At 38.6% G+C, this 16,013-nt stretch overlaps 4 protein-coding genes across 7 annotated transcripts; all 4 read right to left on the bottom strand.

Moving 5' to 3' along the window:
- Positions 1-342: 342 nt before the first annotated feature.
- LOC131327945 (F-box/kelch-repeat protein At3g23880-like) lies at positions 343-1,611 on the bottom strand. The gene has a single exon (XM_058361064.1). It carries the CDS (start codon positions 1,609-1,611, stop codon positions 343-345), a length of 1,269 nt encoding a protein of 422 aa, XP_058217047.1.
- Positions 1,612-5,056: 3,445 nt separating this feature from the next.
- Positions 5,057-6,848, bottom strand: LOC131326007 (F-box/kelch-repeat protein At3g23880-like). Its single transcript, XM_058358549.1, has one exon. The coding sequence runs from the start codon at positions 6,611-6,613 to the stop codon at positions 5,906-5,908; it is 708 nt and encodes a 235-aa protein (XP_058214532.1). The 5' UTR covers positions 6,614-6,848; the 3' UTR covers positions 5,057-5,905.
- A 1,984-nt stretch (positions 6,849-8,832) lies between these two features.
- Positions 8,833-10,949, bottom strand: LOC131327944 (F-box protein At3g08750-like). The gene is made up of 3 exons (XM_058361063.1): positions 10,895-10,949; positions 9,426-9,811; positions 8,833-9,231 (listed from the first exon to the last, which is right to left on the bottom strand). Exons 1-3 carry the CDS (start codon positions 10,947-10,949, stop codon positions 8,833-8,835), a joined length of 840 nt encoding a protein of 279 aa, XP_058217046.1.
- Positions 10,950-13,206: 2,257 nt separating this feature from the next.
- Positions 13,207-15,271, bottom strand: LOC131326006 (F-box/kelch-repeat protein At3g23880-like). 4 transcript variants are annotated; one of them, XR_009199895.1, is made up of 3 exons: positions 13,813-15,271; positions 13,600-13,703; positions 13,207-13,505 (listed from the first exon to the last, which is right to left on the bottom strand). XR_009199895.1 is itself a non-coding variant. In XM_058358546.1 (2 exons), the coding sequence occupies exon 1, from the start codon at positions 15,121-15,123 to the stop codon at positions 13,858-13,860; it is 1,266 nt and encodes a 421-aa protein (XP_058214529.1). In that variant the 5' UTR covers positions 15,124-15,271; the 3' UTR covers positions 13,207-13,703; positions 13,813-13,857. The 4 variants fall into 4 exon arrangements, 2 of the variants coding, with proteins under 2 accessions (XP_058214529.1, XP_058214531.1); XR_009199894.1 differs by having other exon boundaries at positions 13,600-15,271; XM_058358546.1 differs by having other exon boundaries at positions 13,207-13,703.
- Between the last annotated feature and the right edge of the window lie 742 nt (positions 15,272-16,013).

Below are 16,013 nucleotides of genomic sequence, written 5' to 3'. Positions count from 1 at the left end.
AAAAATAGCAATGGGTGCACAAATACCAAAACATTAGCCTCACTGGACGATACATCAATTGGAAGTTGAAATATAGGCTCTGAAATATAACAGTCAACATTACATACATCAAGTGTCAACATGTATTACATATCCAAAATAAAGTACATCCAGGCTCAAACATGGAACACTGGAATCTAGTAACAAAAGGGTTCTTAAAATTAGTTTCCGAAAGAGACTACTTTGAGCATTGTTAAGCAACCGCAACCAAAATAACCATGAACAGAGAAAGCATTCCAAACAGCAACTCACAAGTCACATCTGAGTTGCTTCCGCAAAATTAAATGCTTTCCTTTTCTTGTTCTACTTGTTGAGCACAATTTCGTTGGCTTGCATGACTGGAAGTAGAGTCCCCGCGTACAAATAAACACTACATTCAAAATAAACCTGACCAAAATAAAGGTCCATAGTTTGCCGGGTCTTTGTATCATATGAAAAGAGCTTTAACTCACCAGCAGTGTATTTATAATCAGTCATTAACAATTTACCATCTTTCCCACCTCCCATCACAGTAAATAGACGATCTTCCCCATCATCCATATCACCTGCAATCCTCGGAAAAGACCCAACTTTAACTTGGTTAGTCCAAGAACTCTCGTTTTCATTCAACACCCACACATCAAAGCACCTTTCATGAGGAGAAACAACCACCACAGCAAGTTTGCCATCTAATTCAGTAAATGTCCAGTTAGGTAGATCCCAAGTCCCATCCAAACACTCTGGTGTTCTTATTCTTCTGAACTCCTCATTACCCATGTCGAACGACATAACAACCATTTGATGAGTTGGGACTACACGTGCAGGCCAATAGAAAACTCCATTCAAGACAGCTGAAGCAAAAGATTCATCAATTTCCACGATGCTATCATACTCCCCCCATTCATTCATCTCCCCAAAGAACGACAAAAGGTTATTATTATAACCAATTCTCGTCCAAGTATCTGTGCTCATCACATACAGATCAGCTCGGATACTTTCTTGAAAGTTAGTATCCAAATGAAGCACAATCCTAATCAACTTGTAATCATTAGCACTGGGATGGAAGCCAAACCCAAAACTAACCTGCTTAACATGTTGTACATAATAACCTTCACAATTCCATTCGGCACCCGGAATTTCCCGAAACTGTCTGGTGGAGGGATTGCATAGAAACAGGGGATATCCAAACCAAGACAGACTTACACAAACCAAACCATTACAGATACCCCCAATAAAGAAATAATTATCCCCACCATAATCCCATGGAATTCGACGAATATTCCTCCTCTCCAGAAATGGGAAATTGAGATCGATACCCTCGTTGTTAAACCCATCGTTGTAAATTAATGAGATTATATGGCTTTCGGTTTTATAACTAAAACCAGTTTCCAGGAGAGGGGTGGGATTGAGAGTGACCGGGGTTAGAAGATGTTTGGCAATAAAATCAGGGGTTTTGATCAGATCATACCAGGTTTTGCATACGGACTTGAATCGCAAGAGGGATTTCACTGGCAACCTCGATAGGATTTCCAGCGTTATCTCGAACGGCAGATCGAACGTAATCCTTGCTACAGCTGATTTGCTACTCGCCATAGGTGCTGCTGCTTCTCCTTCTTCTTGGCCGGGAACCCAGATTACACCCAGAGAATTTTGCTCATTTTCTCAACAGTTTTCTTGCATTTTCCTCGGCTACCCTCCATAGCTGGCTTCTTCGAATCTTCTTCTTCTGACCCAGTTTTCTGCATTTTCCTTTGGGTTGAGTAGAACCCTCGACCAAGATTCAACTTTGTTTTATCGGGCATGTATTGTGGCCCGGATCTGCCCATGGAGTTAAAGCATCTCCGGCCTTGACTCATTTTAAGACTCAAATTTAAAAATAGGATAAAAATTACAAAAATCTCTTTCCAATCTTTGACCCAAATCCTTCTCCATTTTGGGTTTTGCCCAAATCTGAAACAACTTTTGCTTTGACCCATTTTTCCAACGGCTAGTTAGAGAGAGAAAGAGGGAGGAGGAGGAGGGAGATAGAGAGCCTCGTCGGCAGTGGCGGCAGGCCGAGGGCCGGCGGTCTGAGAGGTGAAGCAGAAAGTGGCAATGGCATTGTGACCTCTAAGCCGTCTTGGGTCCTTTAGAGTTGTCGTTATCTTCTGGCCAATTTCAGAGTTGTCTTTTGTCGTTGTGTCCAGTTCTGGGTTTTGTGTGAAAAAAATTTTGTGTTTGATTCTTGGGAAGAGAGAGACGGAGATGGAGAGAGAAAAATACCAGGTCTCCTATTTTGGATTTGATTGTTTTACCTTATTTACCATTATGCCATTAAGAATAAAATTTATATATATTTGGGTAAAATTTGAGTTTGATGGTTGGAGATGTGTCTACTCAAAATGGGTTTTTATCCAAAATTTGACTCAAATTTGAGGAAAAATATGGGTGACGGCTGGAGATGCTCTTAGGCTGCGACCCGTACCGTAATCTAATTTGGCAGAAAACTAATATAAAAATAAAATAAAACTCTTGCAAAACTTTTATATTGGTTGAACAAAACAAATAAAGGGGGTGTTTAGGAGCTTATTTTTTGACTTTTCATTTTTAACTTTTTGGCTTTTTGATTTTTTGGCTTTTTGGTCAGAATGTAGTTTGAATTTAGTAGAGTGTTTGGAAGCCTACTTTTTGTCTTTTCATTTTCAGCTTTTTACCTTTTTAACTTTTTAGATTATGGTCAGAATGTATTTTAAATCTGTAGTGTTTGGATGAATATGTACAGAATGTATTTTATAATATGAGTAGTGTTTGGGAGATATATGATGAATATGAATTATGGGTTGGTTTTTTACCATGTTGCCCTTGGTTCTTTATTATTATATAAAATTATCATAAGTAATGTTAATTACAAATTTATATTTATATAGTTTTTGGAAAATAAATTTATGCAGTCTTTAATTTTTATTTGCTAATACAAAAAAATTAAATATTATCGTGTAAGTTTCATAGAAATAAGAGAACGATTAAATTAAGGAATCACTAAAATAATAAATAAAATAAATAACCACACAAACTTTATTATTAGAATAAGTTCTGTCCGGTTCAACCGGACAAGGGGTTGTCCTGACATTTTTCCGTGTATAAACTCAACTTTTGACATACCTATCGATGTTCGGACAAGTTGATTTTTTGCGTTGATACATTATTTTGCGAGTCCTACAAGATGCACGGTTCGAATTTTTTTAAAAAATACGCGAAGAGGGCCCACACGGGGCTGTCCAGACAGCCCGTTGTCCGGTTGATCCGGAAAGAACTTTTTCTCCATTTACAAGTACCAACCCAGTGAAAAAAAAAAAACACACGGAGGGTTTGGATAGAGACGAGAGTAAGGTGAAGGTATAGAATGAAATTAAGGTAACTCAGGTTAGGGTATTTTCGTAATTGCATGTAAAATGGGAAAATGGGAAAAGCACCTCTGGACCTCTTTTTCACTTTTGCTCTCTAAACCAAAAATTGGCAAAGCCATTTTGGTTTAACTCATTTCAAAAAAAGCTGCCAAACACTTGGAATGTAAAAACTGGAAAATGAGAAAAGTAGCCAGCAAATGTATTCTCCAAAACACATTTTAAAAAGCAGCAACCAAACACCCCAAAGAATAGAAATGATTTGGAATTTACACTTACATAGAGGAAACATATCATCAAAATAAACTGATTAGAAGGAGTGCGTTTAGAAGAAGGCATTGTGAGCAACGATGATTTGTGCCGTAAATCCGACTATATAATGGATATTTGTACACATTAAGCTGTTTCGTACAAATATTCCTAGTGGTTTGAAGAAAAATTGACGTAGTGCATATCGGGGGTCCAATTTCCTTTCATCAGTTTGGAAGTTCTCAATCCAATGATATAACCCTAAGCGTGCGTGGACTCTCAATAGATTCCTTGAAAGAAAAGCTACTTTGTTCTGTTCCGTTAAAATTTTTATTTTTTAAGTACTTATTTTCCGCTTTACGAAACATGTCATTCTTTCACAGTACATCACCTTCAATTTATAAAATAAGTACTTATTTTCCTTAAGAGTGTGTTTACACAACACTCCTCACATGAAACATATAGGCTCCAATATATACCAACCAACAGCCATTGAAACAGGAACTACAACAGATGAAAACTTAAAATTCTCCACCCAATCATAAATCAACCTAGATACTCAACTGAGTCAAATTGCATTCTTACTGAAACAAAACCGAAAAACTCCATTCAGGTTTGTAATGGGACACGTACAATATTGTAGTAATACACTGTACGAAAGATGAATTTTTAAATGAATACTTCTATGCTACCTGAATAAGAACCAGCAAGATTCACAGCGCAAGACTGTTACATGAATTCATGGCTACATTTTCCATTGTTTCCTCTTGTTAAGCACGACTAATCATTGTGCTTGACTTCATTTTCATGACTAGAAGTAAGGTCTCCATGGGGCAATACATTCGATACTGGGTACCCAAACAGAGCAAAACAAGATAGATTGTCTTTCAATACGACTTCAAAATATGCATTCCAACATTCAATTGGTTTAGTCCAGGATCGACCATGTCATTCGAAAAACATACATCAAAGCTTCAAAAGATACTACTATCAGGCTTAGTTAAGCTACAACAGCTAAAATAACCAGAGAAAGCAATGTAAATTAAAGACATGTCGTCATATGACTGCACCCTTGTCCCCATTATCCTAGTTCCTACTTAACATGCAATCAACTCAGCAGCGATTGTAGCAACATTTGAATCATCTAAGCCCCCTTCACAAAAATTCCGTGACTTCTAGTTTCTTCAAGAAATGCAGTGATCCTTTGTCTTTTAGACACAGCCAAAGCTACAAAATTTAGAATTTCGACCCCAAAAAACCCTCATCAAGAACTGATGATGGTGAAGACTGAAGCCTTAGGTACCAATATAACTACATATCCATGACAAAGAGAAAAGAAGACCTGGATATTCGTACCCCAAAAAATAGCAAAGAGTGCACAAATACCAAACATTAGCCTCACCCGATGATACATCAATAGGAAGTTGAAACATAGGCTCTGAAATATAACAGTCAACATTACATACATCAAGTGTCAACATGTATTACATAATCAAAAGAAAGTACAACCAGGCTCCAACATGGAACACTGGATTCTAGTAACAAAAGGGTTCTTAAAAATAGTTTCCGCAAGAGACTACTTTGAGCATAGTTATGCAACCACAACCAAAATAACCATGAACAAAGAAAGCATTCCAAATAGCAACTCACAAGTCACATCTGAGTTGCTTCTGCAAAATTAAATGCTTCCTTCTCTTGTTCTACTTGTTAAGCACTATTTCATTGGCTTGCATGACTGGAAGTAGAGTCCCCGCATACAAATAAACACAAGATCCATAATAAACCTGACCAACATAAAGATCCATAGTTTGCCGGGTCTTTGTATCATATGAAAAGAGCATTAGCTCATCAGTCATGTATTTATAATCAGTCATTAACAATTTACCATTTTTCCCACCTCCCATCACTCTAACTGTACATAGACCATCAACCCCACCTTCCATATCACCTGCAATCCTCGGAAAAGATCCAACTTTAACTTGGTTAGTCCATGAACTCTCGCTTTCATTCAACACCCACACATCAAAGCACCTTTCATGAGGAGAAACAACCACCACAGCAAGTTTATCATCTGATTCAGTAAACTTCCAGTTAGTTAGATCCCAAGTACTATCCAAACACTCCGGTGTTCTTATTCTTCTGAACACCTCATTACCCATGTCGAAGGACATAACAACCATTTGATCAGTTGGGACTACACGTGCAGGCCAATAGAAAACTCCATTCAAGACTGCTGAAGCAAAAGATCCAACAATTTACACGATGGATTCATGCTCTCCCCATTCATTCATCTCCCCAACGAACAGCGAAAGCTTATTAAAATCAATTTCCGTCCAAGTATCGGTGCTCATTACATACAGATCAGCTCGGACATCGCATTCCCTGATAGGACTAGAATAAAGCACAATCCTAATCAACTTGTAATCATTAGCACTGGGATGGAAGCCAAACCCAAAACTAACCTGGATACCATTCAAATGCTCATTGCCCCATTTGGAATTCGGAATCTCCCGAAACTGTCTGGTGGAGGGATTGCATAGAAACAATGGATATCCAAACCAAGATAAACTTACGCAAACCAAACCATTACATATACCCCCAATGGAAAAATAATCATCGTCCCCCTCAAAATCCCAAGTGCCATCATAATTCCTCATGTCCAAAAATGGGAAAAGGAGATTGATAGGGCCGTAGTTAAACCCATCGTCGTAGATTAAAGAGATTTCATGGTTTTGGGTTACAATATTAAAACCAGTTTCTAGGAGAGGGGTGGGGTTTTGAGTGACCGGGGATAGAAGATGTTTGGCAATAAAATCAGGGTTTCTGATAAGATCATACCAGGTTTTGCATACGGACTTGAATCGCAAGAGGGATTTCACTGGCAATCTCGACAGGATTTCCACCGTTATCTCAAAAGGCAGATCGAACGTGGTCCTTGCTACAGTTGATTTGCTACTCGCCATAGGTGCTGCTGCTTCTCCTTCTCCTTCTTGGGCTGGAACCCAGATTACACCCACCGAATTTTGCTAATTTTCTCAACAGTTTCCTGCATTTTCCTTTGGGTTGTGCAGAACCCTCGACCTAGCTTCAACTTTGTTTCATCGGGCATGTATTGTGGGCCGTATCTGCCCACGGAGTTGGGCTCCGACCCGTACTGTTAAGATTCCCACAAACGACCACGTGCCCACGTTTATTGGTCTTGTAATTAAGGGAAAATATTATTTTCCAAAACACTTCAGTTAGGTGGAGTAAATAAATGGAAATTTTTTCCTTTTGTACGATCATTTAATTAATTTTTAAGGAATTTAAACATATAATCTAATTTTATAGGGGTCTTTCGTTGTTAGTTTATTTCTTTCTTTATGATTGTTTCTTGGATTGTTCTCAATTGGACTTAAATGTAATTTTTTTTGTGTGTATAAAGAATCGCTATTCAATTTTTTAAAGCCCATTTTAGGATCGGTTTATAGCTATTAGCTTGTCAAGCCGGATAACAAAAATTATTTTCCTTTTTTCACTCCATTTGAGCACTATACTAACTTCATTAGAAAAAAACACAACCCTGATTTTAGCATATGCATTACCGGTGGCAATTCAAGAAGAGAGAGAGAGTCCAACATTGTCACAAAACTATGGTGAAAGAGGGGAAATAGTATTTTTTAAAGAGCAATATTAGAGATGACAAAGATTAGGGTATCGATGAAGGATTCTATTCCACCCCGTTCCCCAATTGGGAAATCTCTTAGGGTTCCTGCCCCTATCCCCAATGAGGATATTGAATAAAACACCAAACTACCTCCTGATGGGGATCGATTTTTTCCCAAATACATGTACCCAAACCACAAAGTAGAAGAAAAATGAAATTAACGGGAAAATCCAAAACATAGGAATGGGTGCACCAACACCAAAACATTAGCCTCACTCTGACGGAACATCAGTTAGATTTGGGAATGACTTCGGTGTCCCCGGTCATTTTGAAAATACCGTAACTTTTGGCATAACAAAATCATTATAAGTATAACTAAAATCCATTACAAGCATAACAGAACCACAACAAAGCATAACCAAAACCACAGCAAGGCATAACTTATTTGTTATGCCTTAGTTGGGTTTGGTTATGCCTTGGTTGGTTTTTTTGGATATTCCTTCGTTATGTCTTGTTTGGGTTCTGTTATGCTTGTAATGGGTTTTAGTTATACTCATAATGGTAAAGTTATGCCAAAAATTACGGTGTCCTCAAAATGACCAGGGACACCATAGCATCATCCGTTAGATTTATTTTTTTGGTCAATTGGGAGTTGAAATATAACAATCCACATTATATACCAAGTTTCAACATGTATTACATCCAAAATGGGAGTTGAAATATAACAATCCACATTATATACCAAGTTTCAACATGTATTACATCCAAAAGAAGGGAATGACTTCGGTGTTTCCGGTCATTTTGGAGATACAGTAACTTTTGGCATAATAAAACTATTATGAGTATAACCAAAACTCATTACAAGCATAACAGAACCATAACAAGACATAACTTATGCCTTGGTTGGGTTTGGTTATGCCTTGGTTGGTTTTTTGAATATTCTTTGGTATAACCTTGTTTGGGTTTTGTTATGTTTGTAATAGATTTTAGTTATGTCATAATGATGAAGTTATGCCAAAAAACCGTGTCCCCAAAATGACCGGGGACACCATAGCATCATCCTCAAAAGAAAGTACTTCTAGACTCAAACATGGAACACTAGATTGTAGCAAATAAAAAGGTTCATAAAATTAATTTCCAAAAGACACTACTTCGAGCATAGTTGAGCAACCGCAACCAAAATAACCATGAACAGAGAAAGCATTCCAAACAACAACTCACAAGTGCTTTCCTTTTCTTGATGTATTTGTTGAGCACTATTTCATTGGCTTACATGACTGGAAGTAGAGTTCCCGCATACATATAAACACAAGATCCATACGGAATCTCACCAAAATAAAGATCCATACTTTTCTGGGTCTTTGTATCATATGAGAAGAGCCCAAAGATCTGTAGCTCATCATAAGGATAGAGGACCTCCTCAGTCACCAACAATTCACCATTTTTCCAATCTCCCCTACCACTTCCACTTGCAATCCTCGGAAAATACCCAACTTTAACTTGGTTGGTCCAAGAACTCTCGTTTTCATTCAACACTCACACATCAAAGCTCATTTCATTAGGAGAAACAACAAGAGCAAGTTTATCATATAGTTCCACACAATGCCAGTTAGTTTCATCCCAAGTCCCATCAAAACACTCTGGTGTTCTTATTCTTTTAAACACCTCAGTACCCATGTTGAAGGACACAACAAGAAGTTGATCAACTGGGGCTAAACGTGCCCGAAATACCGGGCGTGCCGGCCAATAGAATACTCCCTTCAAGACTGCTGAAGCAGAATTTGCACCAATTCGCAACGGGTTATCATACTCCCCCAATTCATTCAACTCCCCAAACAACAACGAAAGCTTATTAACATCGATCTCCGTCCAGGTACCGGTGCTCATCACATACAGATCAGCTCGGATATTGACTTGAATGGAAGCACTAGCAATCTAGCATAAAGCACAATCCGAATCAACTTGTAATCATTGGCACCGGGATGGAAGCCAAACCCGAAACTAATTCGCTCAATATTTATCTTCTCATTGAAACAATTCCATTCGGAATTCGCAATCTCCCCAAACTGTCGGGTGGAGGGATTGCACAGAATAAAGCGATTTCCATCGAAAGGTAAATTTATGCAAACCAAACCATTACAGATACCCGCAATGGAAAAGTAATTTTTCCCATTACAATCACACTCCGAAGTGCAACTATTATCATGCAAAAAAGGGAAGTCGAGATTGACAGGGCCGTTACTAAACCCGTCGTTGTAAATTAGTGAGATTTCACCAAAAGTGGTCACTAGGAGAGAGGTGGAATTGAGAGTGACCTGGGTTATATGTTTGGAAATGAAATCAGGGTTCTTGATAAGATCATACCAGGTTTTGCAAACGGACTTGAATCGCAAGAGGGATTTCACCGGCAATCTCGATAGGATTTCCGTCGTTATCTCAAACGGCAGATCGAACGCGGTCATTGCCACAGTTGATTGGCTACTTTTCGCCATAGCTGCTGCTGCTGCTTCTTGGCCTGACCCAGATTGAGATTACACCCACAGAATTTTGCTCAACGGTAGAAGTGTATAACCCTTGTCGAAGCTTCAATTTTTGCTTTATAGGGCATGTAATGTGGGCCGGATCTGCCCATGGAGTTAGGCTCCGCCACTCCGACCAATACTGTTAATGTTAAAGTTTGATGGACACTCATAATTTTTTATGAAAACTCATAACCCTTGTCAAAGCTTCAATTTTTGTTTTATCGGGCATGTAATGTGGGCAGGATCTGCCCATGCAGTTAGGCTCTGCCACTCCGACCGATACTGTTAAAGTTTGATCGAAATTCATTATGAGTTTCGATAAAAAATTTATATGTTTTTGGTTCCTCTCATCGAGACAAACTAATAAGTCACGAAAGTTTGACGGTAAACTAACAAATGCAAATTTTTTTGAATGAAGGCGGAAAAAAATTCACTCTCTTGCTTTTTAATCCAAACCCGCCCTTAATCTCATAAAAATAATGTTCTGGCAAAATCTTATGCTTTTTCCATTACAAATTTTGAAAAAGCATATCCCAGTTTTTATAATTTTCCAGTTAAATGAACACATAAAGAAATAAAAACAATTTACGTAATATATTCTTATAAGGTAATCTACAATACTATAATCAAAAATGGATAACCAAAAGTTTACACATCAGCTTTTAAACTTCTCCACCCATTCATAAATGAACTTTAGATACTCAATTGAGTCAAATTGCATTCTTGTTTAAACAAAACCGAAAAACTCCTTTCAGGTTTGTAACGGGACATATACAATATTGTAGTAATAACCTATACGAAAGATAATTTTTACAAGAATACTACTCCATCCATCCCAAAATATTTGGACTTTTTCGATATTCGCATCATTCTTTAAATTCTTGCATCTCTTGATTTATGATATTTTTAATAATTTTGAAAACTTTATATTATAGATCCAATCAATAATTATCAAACAATATCCATATTGCATATTTTTAGAGATTTATATTGACAAAGATACTATAAGAGTTTAAAGAATGGCACCAATATCAAAAGAGTCCAAAGATTTTAGGACGGAGGGACTATTATGCTACCTGAATAAGAACCAGCAAGATTCACAACCGCGAGTGACACGGGAGTCTGTGACATGAATTCATGGCTACATTTTCCCTTGTTTCCTCTTGTTAAGCATGGCTAATCGTTGTGCTTTGACTTCATTTCCATGACAAGAAGGTCTCTGCGGGGCAATACAATCGATACTGGGTACCCAAAACAGTGCAAAACAAGAGAGATAGTGTCTTGGCTCTCAAGACGATCCAAAAAGAGGTTTCAATCGCCAGTTGTTTTTTTTGGTCTTTCAATACCTCCCAACCTTCAATTGCATTAGTCCAGGATCACCCATTTCATTCCAAAAACATACATCAAAGCTTCAAAAGATACTTACTATTGGGGTTGTTTCATCTGTTTATTTTGCTTCAGTTTTCTGGACTAAATTTCTTTGCCGTTTCGAGAAAAAACTGGACGGAACTGTACACGCGTATTGACCCTTTTCCAGTTCCCCTTCGATGGCAGTTCAAAAAAATGTTCCCCTTTGATGGTTGGAGGCTTGGAGCTCTTCGTTTCCAAGGACATAATGTGTAAGCCATACATGTAAAATATCAGCTCAATCTTATATCGGCAAGTTTTTATCCAAACATCCAATAATTGGTTTAGAATTTTGGTTCAAACTTTCAAACCAAGACATGTGTTTCTCTAGATTAAGCACGTGCCGATATCCAATTGAATTGATAATTTGCTGTAAGCCAGTAATCCAAACCGGTAGTCTGACCTCTTTTTTTTCTTTTTTGTAGCTCTCTATGGTCCACCCCGGTTGTGACATTAGTTACATTACCGATTTCCATTTTCACCATAGTTCCCTGTGCAAACATTCCCAAAAACAAAAAACACTTCACATGCTGCAACTTGATCTTCTATGAGAAGATGTTGCAAGATCAGAACAAGTACCTCGTTGATTCATGTCCACTTTCCAACAGTTGATCCCCTCGGTTCTTTAAAACAGAACTGGAACATGTTTTTCAATTTTCCAAGTTGAGAATGATGAGAACGATAATTTGGATGAACCTGATAGCGGATTCCATCTTTGAATCTTCTGTAAAAAGTCCGACCTTGTTTACTTAACGACCTCAAATCGTTAAAATTTATTTGATCTTGGCTTGTTTTCCTTAAGGAACAAATTGGAGCCAAACTTGTAGACTTGTTCCACCCAAGCCTGTTTAGAAGTTTCATGCTTTCGTTCTATGATTGCAACCATAGTCGCCAAAAACACTCAAAGACAACCTCTACAACCGGCTCATTTGCTACTTAAATTCCAATAATTTGCCAAAAATTCACGATTTCTTTGTGAAATGTGTGATTAATTGTGGACGGGATTACAAATCCAGAAATATCCCACAACTGTATATTATACGATATGTAGTTATGGGCAAAATGCCATAAAAATGTACCTTGAGAAATATGTAGTTCCTGTTTTTCGTATTCACTTTCAACTTCGCAATTGTTGCATTGAATTTATGCAAGCACCATCCGAATATTACATGGCTCAAACAAAAATAATACCAACTTCAAACATGGCCGCTTTTTTACTCTTTCAAAACTGGTCTATGATGGTGGCTTCAAAACTGCACGAAGGAGGATACAGTAACTTGGGATGGCTGGCCAGAGGATTCACTTGCGCTAAAGATGATGATTTCTCTGGCGTTGAAGGGCCTGAAAAGTTACAGTATACCACAATGCGGGGGGTGTCCTATTACTTCCTTGGGTTAATCTTACTATTACAAGTTGTCGGAAAGAAAACCTTTTGAATCTAAAGTTTTAAACTATCAGATCCAAATATGAGCTATTTTACTCAATAACTGTTGCCAAATGCCTTCATTTCAAACCCATAAATCCAAAGCAACCTAACGTCAATGGCTATGCAACCAAAATTCCCCAATGATCAAAGCCCGATAAACTAGGAGTATCAGGTAGATAGGCATTCCCACGGTTGGCATCTTAACTTAGTACGATGGACTAATTTCCTCCTCATAGCAACTCTTTGTAACAAGTCGAAATGCCCTTCCTTATCCTTTCCTGGCCACACCAGCGTGGTCTTTCTTTAGCTTTGGAGCCGTAAGGCGTAAGCAGAGAGAGCCATCCTCATGTTGATATACACTTACTTGGTGATAGCTACTAACTCAAAGCTTGGGAGACGAGACTCTCGTTCTATACGCTATGCTCAATTTCGTAGTAGTCTAGCCAGCTCACTCAGAAGATAAAGAGATGAAACAACTGAACACATGTATCCTACTAATTAAGAAAAAAATGTGCAGCAATGTGCATGCACCAAATCAGGTATACACAACACTCCTTCACATGAAACATAGGCTCCTCTATATATAAATCAACTTAGATACTCAACTGAGTCAAATGGCATTCTTATTGAAACAAAACCAAAATCTCCTTTCAGGTTTGTAATGGGAAACATTGTAGTAATAAACTGTACAAAAGATGAATTTTCAATGAATACTACTATACTACCCGAATAAGAACGAGCAAGATTCACAGCCGCGAGTGACACGGGAGTCTGTTGCATGAATTCAGGGTGCTACATTTTCCCTTGTTTCCTCTTGCAAAGCACGACTAATCGTTGTGCTTGACTTCATTTTCCTGACAAGAAGTAAGGTTTCCGCGTAAAAATACATTTCGATACTGGGTACGTACCCGAACAGAGCAAAACAAGATAGTGTGTGTCTTGGCTCACAGGACGATCCAAAAAGAGGTTTCAATCGCCAGATTCTTTTTATGTCTTTCAATACTTCAAAATATGCATCCCAACATTCAATTGCTGTAGTCCAGGATCACCCACTTCATTCCAAAAACATACATCAAAGCTTCAAAAGATACTACTATGAGGCATAGTTAAGCTACCGCAGCTAAAATAACCAGAGAAAGCATAAGAAACATGAGCCCTCACCTAGTCAGTTCCGTGAATTCAGTGCTTCCTTCTTCTTTTTTCTCGTTAAAGAACAACTTCATCGGGTAACTTGACTGGAAGTAGCGCCCCCGAATACAAATGAATATCAGATGGATATGGGACACTACCAAAGTAAAGATCCTTAGTTTCCACGGTCATTGGATCAAATGAAAAGAGCACTAAATCACCGGTAGTTTTATGGTTCGCCACAACCAATTCCCCATTTTTCGCACCTCCCACCACTGTAATTTTAGCAATCCCCCGAGATCTCACATTGCGTGCAATCCTTGGAAAAGATCCAACTTTGAATTGGTTAGTCCAAGAATTCTTGTCTTCATTCAACACCCACACATCAAGGCTTGTGTCATCAGGATGAATAATTAGAGTGAGTTTATCCTTCAATTCCGTAAATTGCCATTTATGGGTGCGTCTGACTTGAACGATTGATTCGTCCATAGTTTCATTGTTCCAATCCAACCACACGGGCGTTCTTATTCTTCTGAACACCTCCTCGCCCATGTCGAAGGACATAACAATCACTTCATCAGTTGGCATCACACGCGCCGGCCAATAGAAAACTCCATTCAAGGCTGCCGAAGCACATGATCCATAAATTCGCACAAAGCTGCCAATCCTCCCGAAATCATCCGTCTCCCCAAAGAACGCGGAAACCTTATCGACATCGATTTCTCTCCAAGTATCAGTCCCCATCGCATAAAGATGGGCCCGGATAACGACTTCCTGAACGGGACTAGAACATAGCGTAATCTGAATCAACTTGTAATCACGAGCACTGGGGTGGAAACCAAACCCAAAACCGACCCACTTAACTTTCACATAACAATCACAATCAAGAAGCCATTCGCATTTCGGAATTTCCCGAAACTCTCTGGTCAAGGGATTGCACAGGATCACGGGATACCCGAAGGGAGACAAATTTATGCAAACCAAGCCATGACAGATACCCACAACAGAGAAATATTTCTTCTCAGTGAACTCCCAAATGCAAAGATTCTTACTCCTATTCAAGAAAGGGAAATCAAGATTGATGGGTCCATGAGTAAACCCATCGTTGATAATCAGAGACATTCCATGGTTTCCGGTTACAGAATTGCAACTGGTTACTAGGAGAGAGGTGGAATTGTGATCAGGGTTGAGAGCGAACTGGGTCAGATGTGTGGCGATAAAAACAGGGCTTTTGATCAGATCATACCAGTTCTTGCAGACGGATTTGGATCGCAAGAGGGATTTCACCGGCAACCTCAGCAAGATGTCGGTCGTTAGTTCGGTGGGCAGACGGTGCGTCGTCATTGCTGCAAGTGGATTGGAACCCTCGTCCAAGATTTCTCAAGATTTGCAAAAAGTAGTAATGGGTGCTCAGAGTTATCTCAATCAACCGTTCTCTTCTCTTTTCCCCTTGGAGTTTGAACCTATGTTACTGTTCATTTTGCAAATGGGTGAAATTGATTTTTAAACTTCCCTAATCGATGATGCAAGCACTTTTTTTTTCTTTTTAGCGGTTGAATTTACTGTTTCGTAAATTCACTCATTAAATGACAAAAAATAAGTGTTCCCATCAATTAAGAAAATGTAAAAATCAATGTCATAGGAAAATGATTTTCACACTCCGTTCCTGGAGGAAATTCCCCCGAATGCCTTCCGTCGGGAGCGTGAACCTAACTGTTGGGGTGGGTTCAGCCTAGGGGTAGACCTGGAAATGTCTCGCACCGGCCTTGCCGTTAGCAAGGGCTTCTCTTTCCGCCTCTAACGGTATTCTCGACTGTCAAAACTATTCTCTCTCTCTCTGCATCCTGTTTCTCCCTCTAACTTGTGAGGGTTTTTCGGGAGTTGGTGCCCTAGGTTCTTGAGTTGCGTGGGCAAAAGTTTGAGCTTCGACTTCTTGAAATTGCCAAACAACATGTTCAATTCCAACGCTATATTTCATATTCCACATATATGATATATTTCTAATTTAGAAAGCGAGAACGTCAATTAGTGTGAACGAACTTTACCAAATTTTACAGATGTGTTTGTTATAAATTAACTGTGGATTCAAATAATAAGATCACTCGAGCTCAACCACACTCTCCCACGGTAAAAAAAAAAAACCCTACCCCTCTGACTCCCCCACATATTTACACTTGCTTACACGGAGTGCATGCTACCCCTAATCTATCTATCAATATTCTATATGAATGTGT

This window comes from Rhododendron vialii, chromosome 5a, assembly GCF_030253575.1.
Source record: "Rhododendron vialii isolate Sample 1 chromosome 5a, ASM3025357v1".
Taxonomy (NCBI): Eukaryota; Viridiplantae; Streptophyta; class Magnoliopsida; order Ericales; family Ericaceae; genus Rhododendron; species Rhododendron vialii.
Note: the sequence above shows the minus strand (reverse complement) of the source record. Positions and strands in the feature narration are given on the sequence as shown.

Coding starts and splice junctions, on each gene's coding strand:
- LOC131327945 (XM_058361064.1), bottom strand. CDS start 1,611: ATGGCGAGTAGCAAATCAGCTGTAGCAAGGATTACGTTCGATCTGCCG.
- LOC131326007 (XM_058358549.1), bottom strand. CDS start 6,613: ATGGCGAGTAGCAAATCAACTGTAGCAAGGACCACGTTCGATCTGCCT.
- LOC131327944 (XM_058361063.1), bottom strand. CDS start 10,949: ATGTCACAGACTCCCGTGTCACTCGCGGTTGTGAATCTTGCTGGTTCT. Junction 9,812..10,894: donor TCTTGCTGGTTCTTATTCAG/GTAGCATAATAG, acceptor AATCTGGGTCAG/GCCAAGAAGCAGCAGCAGCA. Junction 9,232..9,425: donor CGGGTATCTGTAATGGTTTG/GTTTGCATAAAT, acceptor GCTTTATGCTAG/ATTGCTAGTGCTTCCATTCA.
- LOC131326006 (XM_058358546.1), bottom strand. CDS start 15,123: ATGACGACGCACCGTCTGCCCACCGAACTAACGACCGACATCTTGCTG.